The following is a 23,081-nucleotide window of genomic DNA, read 5'->3' as shown; positions in this document are numbered from 1 at the left end:
CCAATGTCTTTGCAACTTTAACCCCCTTCAAGTTTGGGCAATTTTTGTTTTCCCCTTTTTATTTAATTTATGGACCAGCCGGCACCCACTGTGCATTAAGCAGACTCAGATCCTGAGCATGCTCCATATACCACACCTTACTGACCTGTCATAATTATTCCCATGGGGTCAAAATGTAGATAAATAGGTGATTTACTATTTCTCATATAGGACAGAATAGATGCAAATCACTACATATCAAGAAGATGGAGGCACTCACTGTAGTTTGGCTCATCTGGAATTTCTAAAGCAGATTCTGTAGAAACTTCCAAAGATTCTTGCTGGCTGTCTTCTTGGACAGTTTTCTCATCATTCTCTTCTTCCACATCATCTTTATGTTGATTTTGTAGAGAGTTAATCATGTCCTTATAGTCTTGTCTAGCCTTCATTGTAAGATCATTTAATGTGTGAAAATTATCCTGCAACAGACATCACCCAATATAATGTTATTGCAATAGAGCCTTATAACCAAAAACATTTTGTCAATGTACTGACCCCTTAAGGACACATAGCCTGTTTGGGGCTTAAAAGGGCAAGATCATCAAATTGTTTTTTCAAAAGGTTTTTTATCTTTCACATATTATGTGAAAATAATTATATGTAATATATTTCAATTTAAACTTTCACTTTATTAACAGTGAATTAATTATAAATCCTGCTACCAACGGTCCTCATGCAGGGCCAAATACTGTTGTCTCTGTGTCTCAGCCATCGAGAGGGCAAGTTTACCTTATAGAGGTAAATATATGTACCATAGAAAAAAAAACACTCAACAGGAAAAAAAAAAAAAAATCATGCCACCTGTAGAGTGGAAATGAGAAAACCAAGGACTGACTGTAGTGCATAGGGGATAAACCTCTTTTACTGGGCACTGTACACGGTTTGCTACTGCATGATGAAGGAGGGGGACAAGTGGACCGAAGCAGTCAGCTAACCAGCCCCTGTCAATCTCTGCTGCTAGGGAACCCCTTGGCACCCCAATCACAGGAACTCTAGTCATCTAGGTGGTTCAAGTTTGTTTTTAGATGTAGTGGTCATGGGGCATTTGTGCCAAGAGAGGGGGAAAAGGTTGTAAGGGAAACATATTCTACCTCCTAGACCAGTGATGGCGAACCTTTTTGAGCCCGAGTGCCCAAACCGTAATGCACGCTAACTTTTTTTCCCTCAAAGTGCCAGCACAGCAATTAAATCAGAATACTGAGGTTTAAGATTAGAAAAAAACAACTTAGGTAGGCAGTATGTTATGTAGTTCCCCTACATTAGGTAGGCAGTATAGTTCCCCCACATTAGGTTGTAGTTCCCCCACATTAGGTTGGCAGTATAGTTCCCCCACATTAGGTTGGCAGTATATTCCCCCAAATTAGGTTGCAGTTCCCCCACAGACATACAGCCTTCAGCCATTTACAGTATATGGTTGGAAGCTGTATGTCTGTGTACTGCCTCACAGTGCTCCGTCCACCGCCCCTCCGGTCAGGGGTCACGACCTTCTGCTATGGCCTATAGGCCATAGTAGTAGGTCCCGGGACCTGAGGAGCGGTGGTTGGAGCACCGAAGCTGAAATGTAGCTGGTAACTTACCATGCCGGCCAGCGTGCGTCATCCTCCTTGATGATCCCCTCCTCCGTTCCTATGGGCACATGCACGGGATGTCAGTGATGTCCCTGCGTGCGCTACCTCCTGGTGGCCCCTGCGTTTTTAAAGTTAGCGCAGAAAGGTAACCGGGACATCCTTGTGTCCCGTAAAGATCTTTTGGAACACAGGGATGTCCCGGTTTGAAAATGACTTCTATTTAAAATCCTTAATCCTTTCAACAATTATCAGCTGCTGAAGTTGAGTTGTTTTCTCTCTGACAACAGTGCTCTCTGCTGACACCTGTCTGTCTCAGGAACTGTCCAGAGTAGAAGCAAATCCCCATAGCAAACCTCTCCTGCTCTGGACAGTTCCTGAGACAGACAGAGGTGTCCGCAGAGAGCACTTGTCAGACAGAAAAGAACAACTCAACTTTCTCTGGAACATACAGCAGCTGATAAGTACTGGAAGGAATAAGATTTTTAATCGAAGTAATTTACAAATCTGTTTAACTTTTTGGAGCCAGTTTTTCACTGAAATACCCCAAATCTGACCACTGTCACTTTAAACATTAATAACTCTGGGATGCTTTTATTTTTCATTCTGATTCAGAGATTGTTTTTTCGTGACATATTCCACTTTAACAGATTGGTAAATTTTCGGCGTTACTTGCATCCTTTCTTGGTGAAAAATTTGAACATTTAGCATTTTTTTTCCCTTTGAAACTCTCTGCTTATAAGGAAATTAGACATATCAAATACATTATATATTGATTCACATATACAATATGTCTACTTTATGTTGGCATCGTAAAGTTGACATGTTTTTACTTTTGGAAGACATCAGAGGGCTTCAAAGTTCAGCAGCAATTTTCCAATTTGTCACAAAATTTTCAAAATTGGAATTTTACAGGGACCAGTTCAGTTTTGAAGTGGATTTGAGGGGCTTCATATTAGAAATACCCCATAAATGACCCCATTATAAAAACTGCATCCCCCAAAGTATTGAAAATGACATTCAGAAAGTTTTTTTTAATCCTTTAGGTGTTTCACAGGAATAGCAGCAATGTGAAGGAGAAAATAAAAAAGTTTTTTACACTTGCATGTTCTTGTAGACCCAATTTTTAAAATTTTACAAGGGGTAAAAGGAGAAAAAGCCCCCCAAAATTTGTAACCCAATTTCTCTCGAGTAAGGAAATACCTCATATGTGTATGTACAGTGCTCTGTGGGTGCACTAGAGGGCTCAGAAGGGAAGGAGCGACAATGGGATTTTGGAGAGTGAGTTTTTCTGAAATAGTTTTTGGGGGGCATGTCACATTTAGGAAGCCACTATGGTGCCAGAAAAGCAAAAAACAAAAACACAACACAACATGGCCTACTATTTTGGAAACTACACCCCTCAAGAAACGTAACAAGGGGTCCAGTGAGCCTTAAAACCTCACAGGTGACGACTTTTCGTTAAAGTCGGATGTGTAAATTATATTTTATTTTTCATTAAAATGCTGGTTTTCCCCAAAATTTTACATTTTTACAAGAGGTAATAGGAAAAAATGCCCCCCAAAATTTGTAACCCCATCTCTTCTGAGTATGGAAATACCCCATGTTAGGACGTAAAATGCTCTGTGGGCGAACTACAATGCTCAGAAGAGAAGGAGTCACATTTGGCTTTTGGAAAGCAAATTTTGCTGAAATGGTTTTTGGGGGGCATGTCTCATTTAGGAAGCCCAATGGTGCAAGGACAGCAAAAAAAATAAAAAATAAAATATATATATATAACACATGGCATACTATTTTGGAAACAACACCCCTCAAGGAATGTAACAAGGGGTACAGTGAGCCTTAACATCCCACAGGTGTTTGACAAATTTCCGCTAAAGTTGGACGTGAAAATGAAAAATTTTATTTTTTTTTCACTAAAATGCTGGTGTTACCACATTTTCACAAGGGGTAATAGAAGAAATGGGGTTACAAATTTTGGGAGGCTTTTTCTCCTTAGTATGGAAACACCCCATATGTGGATGTAAAGTGCTCTGCCGGCGAACTACAATGCTCAGAAGGGAAGGAGCGCCATTGGGCTCTTGGAGAATGTGTCCGAAATTGAAGGCCATGTGCATTTACAAAGCCCCCTGTGGTGCCATGTGATCCCATTTTGGAAACTATACCCCCCTCAGAAAGTAATAAGGGGTGCAGTGAGCATTTACACACCACTGGCATTTGACAGAACTTTGGAACAGTGGGCTGTGCAAATGAAAAATAAAATTTCTAATTTTCACAGATCACTGTTCCAAAAATCTGTCAGACACCTGTGGGGTGTAAATGCTCACTGTACCCCTTATTACATTACATGAGGGGTGTAGTTTCCAAAATTCCATGTGTGGGGGGGGGGTGTCCACTGTTCTGGCACCATGGGGGCTTTGTAAACGCACATGGCCTTCAATTTCGGACACATTCTCCAAGAGCCCAATGGCGCTCCTTCCCTTCTGAGCATTGTAGTGCGCCAGCAGAGCACTTTACATCCACATATTTTGGGGGGATTTTTTCCTGTTCTGTAGGGTATCACTCCTGAGCCTTGTTGTGCACCCGCAGAGCATTCTACGCCCACATATGAGGTATTTCTGTACTCAGGAGAAATTGTGTTACAAATTTTGGGGGTCTTTACTTCCTTTTACTTGTGAAAATTAAAAGTATGGGGCAACACCAGCATGTCAAACTTCCAGCATGCACTGACAGACCATACATGCTGGGAGTTGTTATGCAACAGCTGGAGGCACATTGGTTGTGAAAAAGAAAGTTTGTTACTTAACTCTGTGTTTCGCAACCAGTGTGCCTCCAGCTGTTGCAAACCTAAAACTCCCAGCATGTACTGTCTCTCAGTGCATGCTGCGAGTTGTATTTTTGCAACAGCTGGAGGCACACTGGTTGCGAAACACTGAGTTAGGATAGAAACTGTTTCACAACCAATGTGTCTCCGGCTGTTGCAAAACTGCAACAATTAACATGCATTGACAGTCGAAGGGCATGCTGAGAGTTGGTTTGCAACAGCTGGCGGCTCATTGCTACAATTCCCAGCATGCCCTTTGGTAGTCTGTGCATGCTGGGAGTTGTAGTTAAGCAACAGCTGGATGCACACTTTCATAGATTGCACAATTTCATAGAAAAAATGTGCCTCCAGCTGTTGCATAACTACAACCCCCAGCATGCACATACTACTAAAAGGGCATGCTGGGAGTTGTAGGTGGAACTCCAGCTGTCGCAAAACTACAACTCTCAGCATGCCCTTTGGCTGTGTATGCTGAGAGTTGTTGCGAAGCAACAGCAGGAGGTGAACAGGCCTCACCTCCCGCTGTATCCTGCCGCCGGGACTGGCATTGCTGCCACCGTCGCACCAGAGGGGAGCCCAGCCGGACAAGGGAGAGGTAAGAGAACCCCGTCGTCCCCGAATGCCGCCATGATCGCCGTCCAGATCACCGCCCAGCAGGGTCGCGATTGGTCGGTCTATCTGACCGATCAATCACGTGAGCGTGAGGTGGCATCCGTGCCACCTCACTCCTGCTGGGTAAGGGTGAATGGGACTGTCACAGACAGCCCCATTCACCCTTTTTTTCCGGTTCACCAGAGACCCGACTGACCCGGAATCTCAGGAGCCCCCCAGGCGTTTTTGCCGGGGACCGAAAGTCGCCGGGGACCGAAGCGGGGATACAGGTACAAGTACCAGGATCTCAGGGCGTACCAGTACGCCCTATGTCCTTAAGGGGTTAAGACAGTGTTTCTCATAGAAAAGCATGCGCTGCTTACTGCACATGTGCATAGCACAGGCTAGGTGAAATGAAAGGAGGAGCAAGCATCATTTTCATGAAGTCCCTGAGGAGAGTGGAGTGTAGGTTTCTATTTGGGTTTTAATTCCCTACAATTTATTTTCCACAGTATTTACTAAGGTTTCCCTACATTTTCCACTTTCTCTACACTTTGCTTTTTTTTTTACACATGCTCTGATCTGTAGGGTTTTCCTCAGTTCAAATCCACCACATTTTATGTGGAAACCTTAGTAAATATGTTGTGTTTTTGTGAAAATGTCAGGAACACGCCCCTTTTCAGAGACCATGCCCCCTTTTCCTTAGCGAAATGGAGAGTTAGTCAGGTTTTTTTCCAATTCTGGCACAAAATATGGCGCAGACAGAATTTCTGGCGCAATGCGACAGAATCTGGCGCACAGCCCGACAAAACATGTCGGGTTTGCAGTAGTAAATGAGGTAGACAGGTGAGGTGCTTTCACCAGACTCCTTTGGATAGGGGATAAGATGTAAAGGGGCAGAGTACCCCTTTAAGGACAACAGTACTACCTCTGGACTCCATGGTATTGTTGCATTCACTAATAAATGGATTTCTTTCAAAAATGTGTTAATTTCTTTGCATTCCCACCATATATGATAATAAGAACCTGGTTCCTATTTCTTTATGTTGCAATAATGGTTGCTGTTCCATGTGAAAGGTAACCCATATCCCAATTTACTGAACATTACTTTTACTTGCTCTTTTACAAGCAAACAACAACTAAAAAGCTGCCTCACCTGAGCTCCATCATAGCTGAATATGCCAACCACGCTAACAGGCACAGCTTTGTTCACACAACGGCCCAAAGCTTTACGATTAAGAGCAAACACAAAGGGGACATTCTGTTCACAGGCACAGTTAATGATTGTTTGTAGAGTGTCATCCAAACCCCCTGGAGAAAGAGACATACATGAAAAGAATCTGTACTTCAGCATCACTATAAATGTACCCGTACCCCTATCCCCCCAGCAACTACAACTTTACTTACCATGTTCTTTATTCCCTAAGAGGACAATATTCTCCACACTACATGTCCATTCATCATAAAACTACTAATACTTAACATTTTACTCTAAACAGATATTTAATATCTAATCATCATTTAATCTAATCAGATATGTGAAAGCACAAATGAACAGGCTGTATTCCCAAATTCTTGTACTGTGGAAAGCAGGTTTAGTTGGGACTGTGACGTACTGGGAAATGTGATTGGTAATGTTAGTAGTAGTATTGACATCATTAATGGAGACCATCTTGCAGCCTAAACCCAAGGACACAACACTAATACAAGCTCCTACAGTATACGTCTTAAACTAAGATTTACTTACATATTTGAGACAAGTTAAGGGGTAAATTGGTGCTACAACTAAATGTGTTAAGGGCTCAGTCTGGCTTTAAAATAAAAAGATAAGCAATACACACCACTTTGATCTATGCTGATGAAAGCTTTCTAGCGACTTCCCAAGACAACGAAAATGCCCACTCAAAGGGGTATTCTGGGCAAAAACATCTTATCCCCTATCCAAAGGATAGGGGATAAGATGTCTGATCGCGGGGGGCCTGCTGCTGGGACCCCCCCCCCCCCCCCCGATCTCCCTGCAGCACCCGCATTCTATGCAGGGCTGCGTCTCCAGTTTCGGAAACCTTCGGGTTTCCAGGACTGGGGATAAGACATCACGCCACGCTCCCTCCATTCATGTCTATGGGAGGGGACGTGATGTCCGTCACGCCCCCTCCCATAGACATGAATGGAGGGGGCGTGGCGTGACATCACATCCCCAGTGCCGGAAACCCGGAGGTTTCCGAAACTGTAGACGCAGCCCCGCATAGAATACGGGTGCTGCAGGGAGATCGCGAGGGGTCTCCGCAGCGGGTCCTCCGCAATCAGACATCTTATCCCCTATCCTTTGGATAGGGGATAAGATGTTTTTGCCCGGAATACCCCTTTAATTACTGGGTGAGGCGGGTCACCTTTCCAGTCAGTGACTAGCTGAGAGGGCATGTTCTGTGTGTCGAGAAGTGCACAAGGAAGTGTTTATCAGCAGGGATGGGGCACCACTGGGTATCCCTTATTCTGTGCAAAGGGGTAACTTAATGTTGATAAACCCCTTTAATTTATTTGTCTGTCACGTAATCCCTTCGGCAAAGTATACACTGGATATCCCAATATATCCACAATGCTTAGAACACATCCCTTTTAGTAAGAAATGTCACATTCTCCTGCCAACATAATTTTTCTGTTTTGGCCATTGCTGCAAAAGTTACAAAAGCAAGTGCAGCCATACAAGTGAGTTAGAGGCTTCTGAATTAGTATTTTGTTTTGGCATTTGTGGGTTTTTCCATGTTGTGTTTTTGCTCCCATTCTGCCCTACTGACTTCAGTGGAGAAAACCAATTCATTAAATCGATGACTGTGCAGAAGAGTTGCAAATGCAGCTCTGTGTTGCACCACAATATGAGGTGCCTTAGACAAAACATACACTTAGTGACAGGTTTACACAGGGTTGATATGTAGAAATTTCTTCAACCGAAAACCAGACTTACAAGCCAAATGTCCTCTACAATTCTTTTAAACTCATTCATACCAAAAATTCTCTGGCTAGAGATATTCCGGGCGGAGATTCCATCTGTAGCGGAGACCAGCATAACAAGCTGGCACTAGGACTGCTTGGAAATGCGTTTTTTCCATAGACGAGACTTTCTGTTCTGTACAGATCATTTCCCAGTAATGCCTTCTAAGCAAGGACAGAAGTACAGTGAAAGGTGACACCAGTATATAGATAAGACAAGTTTCACTGCAGAAAGAAAGCATCCCCCAAACAAGAATGACCTCTGAAAAGGTCACACAAAATGCTCAGTAATGTCTGCTATTTAACTGAATGGGACAGGTCCTGTCTATTGTTGGGTCCCGCCCTTATGCATATCAGTAAATGCTGTTAAAAAAGGCTCAGGCAAGATCGCAGCCCCCATAATATAATAATGCAAACATGAAATAAAAAAAGGACATTCAAAAAGGACATTCATGTTTCAGTATCTGCCTCTAATCAGGAAAAAAAATCTAGGCGATACATTCCCTTAAAGGGTATGTTGACACGGTGGAATGTCTATGCGGAATTCTGCCAGAATATTCCGCTGCAGCAGAGTCCCACTGATTTCAATGGTATTTTACTGCACTGTGCACACCGAAAATCTGCCACCGAAATCCTGATTTTGGCCTCCACAGAAAGAATAGACATGTCTATTGTTTCTGCAGATTTCAGAAATTTCCAAGTGTTCCTAGCGCCCGCTGGAACATGCAAACAAGTGGAATGTCCATCCTCAGTTTTGCGGGCAGACATTCCGCACATTTTACTACCGTGTGAACATACCCTAATTGTTTACCACTGCCTGTCTATTATGCTGATAGAACAAATTATAAAATCTATAACATAAAAACATACACTGCTCAAAAAAATAATGGGAACACCAAGATAACACATCCTAGATCTGAATGAATGAACTAATCGTATGAAATACTTTCGTCTTTACATAGTTGAATGTGCTGACAACAAAATCACACAATTATCAATGGAAATCAAATTTATCAACCCATGGAGGTCTGGATATGGAGTCACACTCAAAACCAAAATGGAAAACCACACTACAGGCTGATCCAACTTTGAAGTAATGTCCTTAAAACAAGTCAAAATAAGGCTCAGTAGTGTGTGTGGCCTCTATTTGCCCGTATTACCTCCATACAATGCCTGGGCATGCTCCTGATGAGGTTGCGGATGGTCTCCTGAGGGATGCCCTCACAGACCTGAACTAAAGCATCTGCCAACTCCTGGACAGTCTGTGGATGGAGGGAGACATGATGTCCCAGATGTGCTCAGATTCAGGTCTGGAGAATGGGCAGGCCAGTCCATAGCATCAATTCCTTCCTCTTGCAGGAACTTCTGACACACTCCAGCCACATGAGGTCTAGCATTGTTATGCATTAGGAGGAATTCAGGGCCAACCGCACCAGCGTATGGTCTCACAAAGGGTCTCAGGATCTCATCTTGGTACCTAATGGCTGTCAGGCTACCTCTGGCAAGCACATGGAGGGCTGTACAGCCCCCCAAAGAAATGCCACCCCACACCATTACTGACCCACCGCCAAACCGGTCATGCTGGAGGATGTTGCAGGTAGCAGAACGTTCTCCACAGAGTCTCCAGACTCTGTCACGTCTATCACGTGCTCAGTGTGAATCTGCTTTCATCTGTGAAGAGCACAGGGCACCAGTGGTGAATTTGCCAATCTTGGTGTTCTCTGGCAAATGCCAAAAATCCTGCACGGTGTTGGGCTGTAAGCACAACCCCCACCTGTGGATGTCGGGCCCTCATACCACCCTCATGAAAGTCTGTTTCTGACCGTTTGAGTGGACACATGCACATTTGTGGCCTGCTGGAGGTCATTTTGCAGGGCTCTGGCAGTGCTCCTCCTTGCACAAAGGCGGAGATAGCAGTCCTGCTGCTGGGTTGTTGCCCTCCTACGGCATCCTCCACATCTCCTGATGTACTGGCCAGTCTCCTGGTAGTGCCTCCATGTTCTGGACACTACGCTGACAAAACACAGCAAACCTTCTTGCCACAGCTCGCACTGATGCGCCATCCTGGATGAGCTGCACTACCTGAGCCACTTGTGTGGGTTGTAGACTCCATCTCATGCTACCACTAGAGTAAAAGCCCCACCAGCATTCAAAAGTGACCAAAACATCAGCCAGGAAGCATAGGAACTGAAAAGTGGTCACCACCTGCAGAACCACTCCTTTTTTGGGGGTGTTTTGCTAATTGCCTATAATTTCCACCTGTTGTCTGTTCCATTTGCACAACAGCATGTGAAATTGATTGTCAATCAGTGTTGCTTCCTGAGTGTACAGTGTGATTTCACAGAAGTGTGATTGACTTGGAGTTACATTGTGTTGTTCAAGTGTTCCCTTAATTTTTTTTGAGCAGTGTAGTTATTAAACATGGTTGTACAAAGAAAATTTTTAATACCTTTAGACTGTATCTTTTCACAGTTTGGAGAAATGATCACACATTTTAGTTTCTTAAGTTTCAAATGTTTTAGCACCTCCCGTAACCCCATCACCAGACGCCTTTTGGTTTTTGCCTTAACTGGATCTTTAAGATACAAACGATCTTGGAAACGCACAAGCTCCTTAAGTAGTTCGGTCACACAAGTATCCACTTCTTTGCTGAGGACCTGACTACAGTACCTGAAATTAAATAAATAAATTAATACCCAAAAATACATAATAGCATCTAAGAGTTTTTAGGCCGCTAGACGTGTGCACTAAAATAGCAACAATCTCATAGATCAGTGCGATTGCTAGATCATTCCTGTGGCCCTTACTTCCATCATTCCTCAGCCTCATGTACCCTATTAGGCTATGTTTATACAGCAGAATTTTCTTACAGAGTCTGCCAAAAAATTCTGCAAAATTTACTGAACACTGAATTGAATGGGGATTCACACAACAGAATGTCTGCTGCGGAAGTACTGCTGCAGAAATTCTGCTTTCTGGATTCTGCTAAAATACTGTCTTTATATTTTGCAGAATTCTGGGCGGAATCCCACTGAACTCAATGGGGCTTTGAATTTCTTTAGAATTCTGTGTTTTGAGCAAACAAATTTCGCAAAACTGCAAACATTTTGCACTGAGCTTTGCAGAACAGAATTTAAGCATAATAGCGGAATTTCCACCGTGTGAATATAGCCTTACACGGTGAGATGTGCTGGTGACAAAATCATTTTTTTAACATGTTAAAATGGAACAATCAGCTTAGAAACAAGAATTCGCTTATTTGTTGGCTGATCACTGGGCATATTACCCAGGGCTGTATCACACTGTGTGAGTCATTAGACTCCCCGTTATGCTGGAACTTGGATGCAAAAACGTATCTATATTACACATAGCGTGAACCCAACCATATTGTCCTTAGCTACTGGTTTAAAACCCCAGTACAGGCAGTTCTAGAGCTTAAACGTTTATATTTGTACAGTGACCCCTCGACCTACGATGGCCCCGATATACGATAATTTCAACATGCGGTGGCCTCTCAGAGGCCATCGCATGTTGAAGGCAGCATCAACATACGATGCTTTTTTATGTTGGGGCCATTGCATAAACGGCTATCCGGCACCGCAGACTGCTTCAGCTGCCACCGGATAGCCGTTTACGGTGCCCCGTGAGCTCCGGTGATGTCTCTTACTTGTCCTCGGGGCTCCGGCGCGTCCTCTTCGGGATCCCCTGCATCGTCGGCGCTCTCCATCGACGTCATCACGTCGCTGCGCTCGCCGTCCCGTCATCCAATAGGAGCGGCGTGCGTAACAACGTGATGGCGGCGACGGAGCACGCTGATGCCGGAGAAGCAGAGCGTCGGGGACACCCCGGGGACGCGGCAACAGCGATGGACAGCGACATCCCGGGCAGCAGTGACGAGCGGTGATGGTCCGGAGCGGCGGGGACAGGTGAGAACTTCCTCTTACAGTGATCTTCAGCCAACGGCTGTCCGGGCATGCTGGGTGTTGTAGTTTTGAAACATCTGGAGGTCTGCAGGTTGTAGACCACTGTCCTATACTTTACATTACACGGATCCCTCAACATGCGATGGTTTCAACAAACGATGGTCCGTTTGGAACCGATTACCATCATATGTTGAGGGACCACTGTATAGGACACCTCTTGACTCCTATAGCATTAAAGGGATTCTAAATCTACTTACTCCCGGAATCGCCTACTATGAATTTTGGGGAGGTTGGAACTTGGTTGAGAAACAGGAACAGAAATTTCTGTGGCATCAGTAACATGAGGAGATGGTTCATCAAGAGGAAATGCAGAGGTGTCAGCCGATTCTGTTCCCTCTTCTGTTGGTAAGGGAAGACAGATATTAGTCCAGGAACTATATTACAGTAAGATGCTTCTCAGTTATTTTAATAGATTTTGTCTTATTTAAACAAACTCAAAACAAGTGCAGCCTTACATGTATTAGATTTGCTTTCAGGGGCCAAATAACTATTGTGGACATAAACATTTTACGAAATTTCTTTCTTCATACACCTAAAAGCTAAGCCAAGTCTGGGCTGGTGTCGTTTTAGAGACTTTTCAGTGGCTTTGCGCCTTTTTACAAAAAGGCGCAGCTCATAAAACCCTTCTATATCATGTGTATTGCCAAAATCAGTGGATTGCAACTAAAAAAATCAGCAGAAATGTGTAAACTAAAAGGTGCAAAAAAAAAAAAAAAAAAAAAGGGGCAAATAACCCCTGCTTGCGCCTTTTTTTTCACCTTTTGTAGACTCAAAAAAAACAGTCTGAAGACAATGATAACTGTCGGCCATAATGCGCACCCTAGGTCAATTTATACACTGATTTTCACTAGATTTCTTATGCAGTGTGTGGATGAGATTTCTACAAATCCTATCTATATTGCTACTACTGTAATATGGAGTCAATTTTCTGGAAATTAATCTATTGTGGAGAATCCACAGTGTATCCACCGTACATGAACATAACCTTTAAGAAAGCTTGCAGAACAAGTGGGAATAGAGGCCGATACTAATACCAGTCTCTATTCTTACTTTATAACATTTTTACATATGTTATAAAGAGTCATATTTCTATCATAGAATTTTGTAGTGTTGCTAGTAGGGATCGACCGATATAGTTTTTTTTGGGCCGATAGCGATAATCGGTGCAGGTTAGGGCCGATAGCCGATAACTTATACCGATATTCCGGTATAAGTTATCGGCTATTTAACCCCCTGGGACACCGCTGCATATCATTGATTTAAAGCGGGCGCTTTAAATCAATGATCTGCAGTGGCTTTTGCGGGGCCATAGGCCGCCGCCGCCACCGCCACCACCCGCTTCTCTCCCCCTACCTGTCAGGGTGGTCCGGGCCTTCCATCCTTCCTTCCTGTAGTGTCCGGAGGCGTTTCGGGTGAAGAGTGAACCGGTCCGGGCTGTCCTTCTCCGGCGGTCATCTTCTCCACTCCGGGCAGGCTCCGGCCTAGTACGCTGCTGCGCAGTGACGCCCGTGCGCAGCGACGCACCTGACGTCACGGCGTCTATGCAGTGTACTAAGCCGGAGCCTGCCCGGAGTGGAGAAGATGACCGCCGGAGAAGAAGGACAGCCCGGACCGGTTCACTCTTCACCCGGAACGCCCCCGGACACTACAGGAACGATGGATGGCCCGGACCACCCCCATTACGGGTAAGTTTAAATTTTTTTATTGACTCGGAGGGTGGGGGAGGGGCCCGACCGGTATAGCGGTATGGGCAAAAATCCATACCGGTATAGCGCCCAGCATCACGGTGGGGGGTGAGACGCGGTGCGGTGGGTCGGGGGTGCGGTGCGGCGGGTCTGGGGGGTGGCGGTCGCGGTGCAGTGGGGGCGGTGCGGGGGCGGGGCATTATCGGCAAGGTAATTGCCGATACCGATAATGCCCCAAATCGTGATTATCGGCCGATAATATCGGCCATACCGATAATCGGTCGATCCCTAGTTGCTAGGAGGGAAAAAGTCCTATGGCGCCTCTGCCAATTTGAAGAATGAAGGGACTAAGGCCCTTTCAGCTTTACTTCTGCACAGTGAAACATCTGCCACCTGTTGTGCAGGAAAAAGCTGTGAAGGAGCCATAGTGCTTAGCTAGTGCTGTGATTTCTTCATTACATGGATTGTGAGAGTCAGAGCAGTTGGACCCCCAGAAATCATTACGTTATGGCATATTCTCGTGATATTCTATATGAGGGGTCTGCATACCAATTTGTAGGCAATATTAATGTATAAAAACTTATTTGATCCATGTGAAATAAAGCATCACTATGACAAAATTACTAGTAGCTACACATCTGACATTAAATTTCTAAAAGTTGTATAAACTGACCCTATGTACAAATTAGAGTGCTAACCCCCTTATTTTTTTTATTAAACTGCTTGTGCTGGGAAAAGGACCGGCACCCAAACACACTCTTTAAGCATTACCAGTGCAGCTTGAACAAATTTGGTTTTGAAATATTCTAAAAATATGCAATCACTTACTATAGTGGGAACCAGTAACAATAGGTATTTTTATAAAACAAAGTTAATATATAGAATTACTGGCAGCACCTATTCCAAGTACAACTGACCCACAATGCTATTGTGGACTTGACTGTTATTACCTATATCATTATGATCGGGAGAAGGTGGATGCTGTTCCACTAGGACTTGGCTTTCTCCAGTAGGATGTGTGCTATCTGGAGAAAATATCACTGGCTGAATTGCTTCAGGGGAATGCGATAAGTTTTGCTGTTTGCGTTGTTCCCGTTCTTTCAAAATGATCTATTAAAAAAAAAAACAATATATATTTTAAAATTAAAATAGCTATGTAAAGCTCCATAAAGAGAGGTTAACCTTTAGTATACGCATATTTCAACATCCACTGTTAGGGGACTGTCAGGACACCTCCGTACACATTAAATGGTCAGCTGGTCCCACTAAAATCAACGGGTTTATCCAAAATGTATCTAATGTGTATGGCCACCTTAAACCACAAGTTAGAGAGATGAGCAGAGTATTGTCATTTGGATTGTCACTTTTAGACTAGCTTTTCATATTAGACATGATATTTTTTCAAATGGAGCCATTAAAGGGAATGTGTCACCATTTTATTTTTTTAATGAACAAAAATTATTCTATCAAGATATAGCATTTCATTTATGTATTTAGTTTTAGGACAATGTAGTTTTAATTTTATTTATTAATAAAGTGTGTACTGGGGGCTGCCATTACTGTATCCTCTTTGTGGTGTGCCACTTCACAACAACTACACAATTGCTTTATGGCAGGCACAGGGCATAAGAAAGTGGAGACAAAGTGTCTCATAGAAAAGAATAGGCTGCTTACTGCACATGTGCATGATGAGCAGTGACCTATCAAGAGACATCTAGTCTGTTCTTTACCACTCTTCAGACACCAACAAAATGGTGACAGTGGAATCGAAAAAACTACAATACCCCTCTCCTTTTGCACATAGACAGAGGAGGAAGGTAGACAGGCGAGGTTCTTTTGCAGCAGCCAGACAAGTTGCTTACTTTCACCAGATTCCTCATGTTAGCTCTCTCTGCTGGTCAACAGTGTGAGATATGACAAGTTATAATAAAATTTTTCATATTTTGTGAAAAGTACATTTTTTTTTATATTTCCAAAAATATTTTAAAAATGTGAAAAAATTACTTAATCTCTAATAAAAAAATAAAAATCACATTTGGTGACACATTCCCTTTAATAACAACAGAGACAATAAATAAGGCTGTACCTGTTACTATTATTTTTACAGTAGCTACTACATCACAAAACAGATGTTTTCCAATGCAAAACACATTGATGTTTTTCAATTCAGACATAACCGACTACCTTTTTAAGTGATGTAGGTTTTTTCGCTTTGGGCACCTCTCTTTGCTTTCCTTTCTTGACAAGCGGAGCACTGGAATCAAGGGGGTTGTGAGGTGCCAAACTCTGTTTTGATTGTGGGGTTTTTCCTACATTTGCTGGTTCTCTGGGTTTCACAGGGACACTGCTTCCGACTAAAAAAAAAAAAAAAAAAATCATAGTCTTGACAAAAACAAAACACAACCACTACTTGGTTGAACTTGATGGACGTATGTCTTTTTTCAACCGTACTAACTATGCAACTAGAAAAAAAGTGAAGAACACCTCTGATAATATAAAGAGCAGCACCATATGAAGTCACAGGGAGAACCCCTCAGGGGTCACTACATAGACTCCAACCCCTAAATCCAAGTAGACATAACTCTCTTTGGTAGTAGGCCTCCAGCTACGGTGCTTAAGTGTTATGTCTCTTTTCAAAGAAGGGTTTAAAGGGGTACTCCGCACCCCTAGACATCTTATCCCCTATCCAAAGGAAAGGGTATAAGATGTCAGATCGCAGGGGTCCCGCTGCTGGGGACCCCCGGGATCTTGGCAGCAGCACCCACCTGTACGGCTTCCACCTCACACCGGCAACGCTGGAGGCTTCGGATCCCGACCACAATGGCGGACGAGAGTGAAGTCACGACTCCGCCCCGTGTGACATCACGCCCCACCCCCTCAATGCAAGTCTATGGGAGGTCCGTCACGCCCCCTCCTATAGACTTGCATTGAGGGGGTGGGGAATGATGTCACACAGGGCGGAGTCGTGACGTCACGCTTGTCCGCCATTAAAGGTTGGGATCTGAAGCCTCCAGCGTTGCCGGTGTGAGGTGGAAGCCGTACAGGTGGGTGCTGCTGCCGAGATCCCGGGGGTCCCAGCAGCGGGACCCCGGCGATCTGACATCTTATCCCCTATCCTTTGGATAGGGGATAAGATGTCTAGGGGTGGGGAGTACCCCTTTAACAAAAAAAGAAATAAAAAATATATAAATGAATAGTAAAAAGAGAAATTTCTACTTTGTAATCCCTCTACATGGTCATTCATAAACAGTGAACCAGCCACAGTAAATTCCATTGATACTCATCCTCTGCTTCCTATCAATGAGCCAGTTGTTAACCCATTTACATATATTTTCCCAGAGTCCCAGCATCCTCATTTTACGTACTAACCTTTAGTGTGGCACAGTATCAAATGCCTTAAAAAAGTCCAGTTTCATCCAAATCCACAGCTTCAACCCGGTTCAATCTATAACTGGCCTCCTCATAGAAGCTGATCAGATCAGTCTGACAGGACCGATCCCACATAATCCCATGTTGGTGCTGTGTAAGGTTATTTTCATCAATGATATTCCAGAATAGCATCTCTCAGAAAAGCCTCAAAAATTTTACACACAAAAGATGTTAAACTTACAGGCCTATAGTTCTCCGGATCCTTTTGAATATTGGTACCAAATTTGCTAAGCCCCAGTCCTGTGGAACAATCCATGTCATTATATAATCTGTAAAAATAAGCAATAAAGGGTCTGTCTAGCACGGTACTCAATTCCTGCAAAACTCTGGGATGGATTCCATCTGGGCTCGGTGATTTGTCTGTTTTAATGTTACCGAGGATGAACAGTACTTTTGTATGTTTAAACAGGCTAGATTTGCTGAAGAATGTACATTATCCCTTCCCATGTCATCTGACACTGGAATTTTCTGTGTAAATACAGTAGAGAAGGAGGCATTTAGTAGATTTGCTTTCTATCGGTTGCATTTTTTGCTAGTTTTATTTTCATTTTTTTACAAAATGTATTCTGCTCCTAATTTTTTAACGTTTCCCTACTTCTTTTAAGTAGCCTGAACGCTTTCCTCTTATTTATCGCATCCCTAACTGTTTGGGTTAGCCAAATCGGTTTTCTCCTATTTCTAACACGTTTATTCCCATAGAAACATAGAATGTGTCAGCAGATAAGAACCATTTGGCCCATCTAGCCTGCCCAATAATCTGAATACTATCAATAGTCCCTGGCCCTATCTTATATGAAAGATAGCCTTATGCTTATCCCATGCATGTTTAAACTCCTTCACTGTATTTGCAGCGACCACTTCTGCAGGAAGGCTATTCCATGCTTCCACTACTCTCTCCGTAAAGTAATACTTCCTGATTAGAGATGAGCGAATTTACAGTAAATTCGATTCGTCACGAACTTCTCGGCTCGGCATAAATTAGTTCAGCTTTCAGGTGCTCCGGTGGGCTGGAAAAGGTGGATACAGTCCTAGGAAAGAGTCTCCTAGGACTGTATCCACCTTTTCCAGCCCACGGGAGGACCTGAAAGCTGAACTAATTTATGCAGGATGAGTCATCAACTGCCGAGCCGAGAAGTTCGTGACGAATCGAATTTACTGTAAATTCGCTCATCTCTATTCCTGATGTTACTTTTAAACCTTTGTCCCTCTAATTTAAAAATATGTCCTCTTGTGGTAGTTTTTCTTCTTTTAAATATGCTCTCCTCCTTTACCATGTTGATTCCCTTTATGTATTTAAAAGTCTCTATCATATTCCCTCTGTCTCTTCTTTCTTCCAAGCTATATATGTTAAAGTCCTTTAACCTTTCCTGGTACGTTTTATCCTGCAATCCATGTACTAGTTTAGTAGCTCTTCTTTGAACTCTCTCTAGAGTATCTATATTCTTCTGGAGATACGGCCTCCAGTACTGCGCACAATACTCCAATTGAGATCTCACCAGTGTTCTGTACAGCGGCATGAGCACTTCTCTCTTTCTACTGCTTATACCTCTCCCTATACATCCAAGCATTCTGCTAGCGTTTCCTGCTGCTCTATTACATTGTCTTCCTACCTTTAAGTCTTCTGAAATAATTACTCCTAAATCCCTCTCCTCAGATACTGAGGTCAGGGCTGTGTCAAATAATCTATATTCTGCCTGAGGGTTTTTACGCCCCAGGTGCATTATCTTGCACTTATCCACATTAAAATTTCAGTTGCCAGAGTTCTGACCATTCTTCTAGTTTGCCTAAATCCTTTTCCATTTGGCAGATCCCTCCAGGAACATCAACCCTGTTACATATCTTTGTGTCATCAGCAAAAAGACATACCTTACCATCGAGACCTTCTGTAATACCGCTAATGAAGATATTAAACAATATTGGTCCCAGTACAGATCCCTGAGGTATCCCACTGGTGACAAGACCGTGCTCTGAATATTCTCCATTGACTACAATCCTCTGTTGTCTGTTACTCAGCCACTGCCTAATCCACTCAACAATATTGGAGTCCAAGCTCAATGACTGTAGTTTATTGATAAGTCTTCTATGTGGGACAGTGTCAAAAGCCTTACTAAAATCTAGATATGCGATGTCTACTGCCCCTCCGCCATCTATTATTTTAGTCACCCAGTCAAAAAAATCAATAATATTTGTTTGACATGATCTCCCTGAAGTAAACCCATGTTTTTCATCTTGCAATCCATGGGATTTTAGATGTTCCACAATCCTATACTTTAGTAGGGTTTCCATCAATTTCCCCACTATTGTCCAATAGGGTATATGTTGTTCACATGATATATTCAGGTCCCATTTAGCTTGTGTACATTTATTACTGAGGGCATGGTCCCAATCTGTCACTGAGGTTCTCTTTTAGTTGGTGAAAATTGGCCTTTCTGAAGCTTAGCAGGAGCCTTCAATCAAGGTGTAGAAACATCTCAAAGATTATCAAGAGAAACAGAAGGCCCACAGAGCTAAATTCCACATGTCATAGCAAAGGATCTGAATAGTTATGTCCCTGCAACATTTTAGTTTTTCCTTTTTAATAAATCTATTCCACAGCAGAAAGAAAAAGATAGGTGGCTCTCACCACAGTTTATATTTTATTTAACAGCCGCCAGGTGTTATGCTCACAGGTGTGTTATCCATTTAAGGCTTTTGACTGTTGTTAAATAAAAGACATCAAATACGGTGAGTGCCACCTATCTTTCTTTCTACTGTGGAATACATTTTGGACCCTTGTAGACTGGGTAGAGAACCATCAGGAAGGCTGTTTGTGGTTCATATTGGACATAGGCTGTAGCTGTGTATCCTGACTCTGATTACTGCCAGGACTGTGTTCCAGTGCAGACTAAGCTCATTTCTATTTTGAATAAAGCTACCAACATTTCTAAAATTGTGTTGTCACATTCTCAATATGGGGTACTGAAGGGAGCTTGATGTGGAAAAAAGACGAAAATGAAATGCCAGGTAAAATACAGAAAGATAAGGTAAACTCTAGTACAGATCACCTGTCTAACCCAGGAAGAAGTACAGTGCCGCCTACAAAAAAATCAAAATAGACAAATCACCATGTCGAGATGGCATTCACCCCCGTGTTCTAAGGGAGTTAAGTAAAGTAATAGACAGACCCTAATTAACATTCAAGGACTCTATAGTGACAGGGACTGTTCCCCAGGACTGGCGCATAGCAAATGTGGTGCCAATATTTAAAAAGGGTCAAAAGGTGACCCCTGGGAATTATAGGCCTGTTAGTTTTACCTCCATTGTGTGTAAATTGTTTGAGGGTTTTCTAAGAGGTGCTATTTTGGAGTATCTTGATAAAAATAAATGTATGACCCCATATCAGCATGGCTTTATGATGGATCAGTCCTGTCAAACTAACCTGATCAGCTTTTATGAGGAGGTGAGCTCCAGACTGGACCAGGGGCAATCGCTGGATGTCATATATCTGGATTTTTCCAAAGCATTTGATACGGTTCCACATAAAAGGTTGGTGCATTAAATGAGAAGGATTGGGCTGGGGGAGAATGTGTGTAAGTAACTGGCTCAGTGATAGGAAACAGAGGGTGGTTATTAATGGTACTTATTCTGATTGGGTGACTGTTACTAGTGGGGTACCACAGGGGTCAGTCTTGGGTCCTATTCTATTTAATATATTCATTAATGACCTTGTAGAGGCGTTGAATAGTAAGGTAGCAATCTTTGCAGATGATACAAAACTCTGTAAAGTGGTAAACACTATAGAGGATAGTGCACTGTTACAAATGGATCTGGATAGGTTGGGAGAACACTTGGGACAACTGACATGGAAAAGGACTTAGCAGTCTTAGTTACCAGTAAATTTAGCTTTAGTGACAAGTGTCGGGCAGCTGCTGCCAAGGCAAATAAAATAATGGGGTGCATCAATAGGGGCATAGATGCCCATGACAAGGAAATAATACTACCACTGAAAAAATCACATGGAATACTGTGTACAGTACTTGGCACCAGTGTACACGAAAGATATAGCTGGAGCTGGAGAGGGTTCAAAGACTTGCAACCAGAGTAATATGGGGAATGGGAGGACTACAGTACCCAGAAAGATTATCAGAATTAGGGTTATTTAGTTTAGAAAAAAGACGGCTTAGGGGAGACCTAATAACTATGTATAAATATATTAGGGGACCTTACAGAGATCTCTCACATGATCTATTTATACCCAGGACTGTATCTATAACAAGGGGGCATCCTCTATGTCTAGAGGAAAGAAGGTTTCTACAGCAGCACAGACGGGGGTTCTTTACTGTAAGAGCAGTGAGACTGTGGGATTCTCCACCTGAGTTATGGTGACTGGGGCCTGGATACATTTTTGGAGAATAACATTACAGGTTATGGATTCTATATCTATAGGGACAGAAGGTTCATCCAGGGATCTATTCTGACTGCCATATTTGGAGTCGGGAAGATGAGGGTTTTTTTACCTTCCTCTGGATTAACTCTGTAGGGACTCATTAGGGATATAGGTTTAACTTGATGGACTCTGGTCTTTTTTCAACCTTGTGAACTATGTTACTCTATATATTTTTAGCACAAGGTCTCAACATAACAAAAAGTGAAAAAGTGGAATGGACTAAAGACTCTCCAAATGCATTGTATATGTAGCTGAACATGGAGAATGGAAGGGAGTTAGGGCTTATTCACACTGCCAAAATTCAGCCAGTGGAATTCCGCCAGCTGAATGTCTGCTGGCGGCAGGCAATTCCAACATTGGTAGGACAGCACGAACATGCGTCATCTCACAGACAGCAATGCAGTCGAGCAGAATTTGGCCCAAAGAATGAACATGTCCATGCTTTGGGCAGACATCCATTCCGCTGGCGGAATTCCAAAGTGTGTACAGAGCAGTAGAATCCCATTAAAAACAATGGAATTCTGCCAACAGAATGTCCGCAGTATGGACGAGCTCTAAAAGAAGTAGTTTCCACTTACCAGATAAGACTATTGGTTTGGTGATCTGCTTGCTTTTCTCTGTAGTTTGTCTCTGTTCCAGTGCAGTCAGCATGCCTCCTAAATCCAGCTGCACTGGTTTCTTGCTCTTTTTGCCACCATTCTTTTGCTTTTTATCTGCCTCCTAAAAAGTAAACATAGAATGATACAAAGTTTATTTTTTAAATTATTCTTATGTTTTGAAGGCATGTAACTTCTGATCACCTTAAAATAAACTGCACATATGTAAAAAAAAAAATTCTGTAGAATTTACTGTCACTCCTTATAATTCAACAGTTCTTTCCCATAGCTGTTCACTTCTCTATCCAGTTTCCTTGTTTACTAAAATAAATTTGTGACATATAAACCAGATAACAATAAAGTAAAACAAGGGATATTCTTGTAACAGCCCAATGTAAAAATGCTTTTGCAATGGATATCCAAATGACTGGAAACAAAGACTGAGGACAGAAATTTCCTTAACCATACACCATAATCTTCTAATAAACACGAGTCCATGCCACAATGACTTGTAGTCACACAACTTAATCTGACTTAAAGGACAACTGTAGTGCAAGACTTTTATATATTGCTGTGCCCGGGCTGCAAAAATACCTTTAACATACCTTCCTACGTTCCCCCGTCGGTCCGGTACCGGCCTCACGGTCCAGCGGTGCGAACCCCCATTAAACTTCCTGTTTGTGTGTCCTGCCTCCAGCTGTTGCAAAACTACAACTTCCTGCATGCCCGGACCGCCGAAGCCTGTCTGGGCATGCTGGGAGTTGTAGTTTTGCATCAGCTGGAGGAACCCTGGTTGGGAAACACTGCAATACATAAAACTGCTCATTACTCTGCCTACAGTAGCAGATTTGTAGGTGTGCTAGCCTGGCTGATGCACTTATAAAGCATGTTTTTGAACGTGAAAGTAAAGTGATCTTTACTGTGGCAACCACTAGGATGGCCAAACTGCAACTCC

At 42.9% G+C, this 23,081-nt stretch overlaps 1 protein-coding gene across 1 annotated transcript in view; it reads right to left on the bottom strand.

Moving 5' to 3' along the window:
* Positions 1-23,081, bottom strand: part of SECISBP2 (SECIS binding protein 2) — a 46,373-nt gene that overhangs the window by 3,873 nt on the left and 19,419 nt on the right. The window contains exons 5-11 of the mRNA XM_056525421.1: positions 22,109-22,250; positions 15,860-16,029; positions 14,626-14,785; positions 12,188-12,329; positions 10,457-10,677; positions 6,176-6,330; positions 260-458 (exon numbers count right to left, since the gene is read on the bottom strand). Coding sequence (XP_056381396.1) covers positions 260-458; positions 6,176-6,330; positions 10,457-10,677; positions 12,188-12,329; positions 14,626-14,785; positions 15,860-16,029; positions 22,109-22,250 — 1,189 coding nt within the window. The remainder of the gene's footprint in view (positions 1-259; positions 459-6,175; positions 6,331-10,456; positions 10,678-12,187; positions 12,330-14,625; positions 14,786-15,859; positions 16,030-22,108; positions 22,251-23,081) is intronic.

The sequence above is a fragment of the Hyla sarda genome, chromosome 1 (genome assembly GCF_029499605.1).
Source record: "Hyla sarda isolate aHylSar1 chromosome 1, aHylSar1.hap1, whole genome shotgun sequence".
In the NCBI taxonomy this organism is placed as follows: domain Eukaryota; kingdom Metazoa; phylum Chordata; class Amphibia; order Anura; family Hylidae; genus Hyla; species Hyla sarda.
Note: the sequence above shows the minus strand (reverse complement) of the source record. Positions and strands in the feature narration are given on the sequence as shown.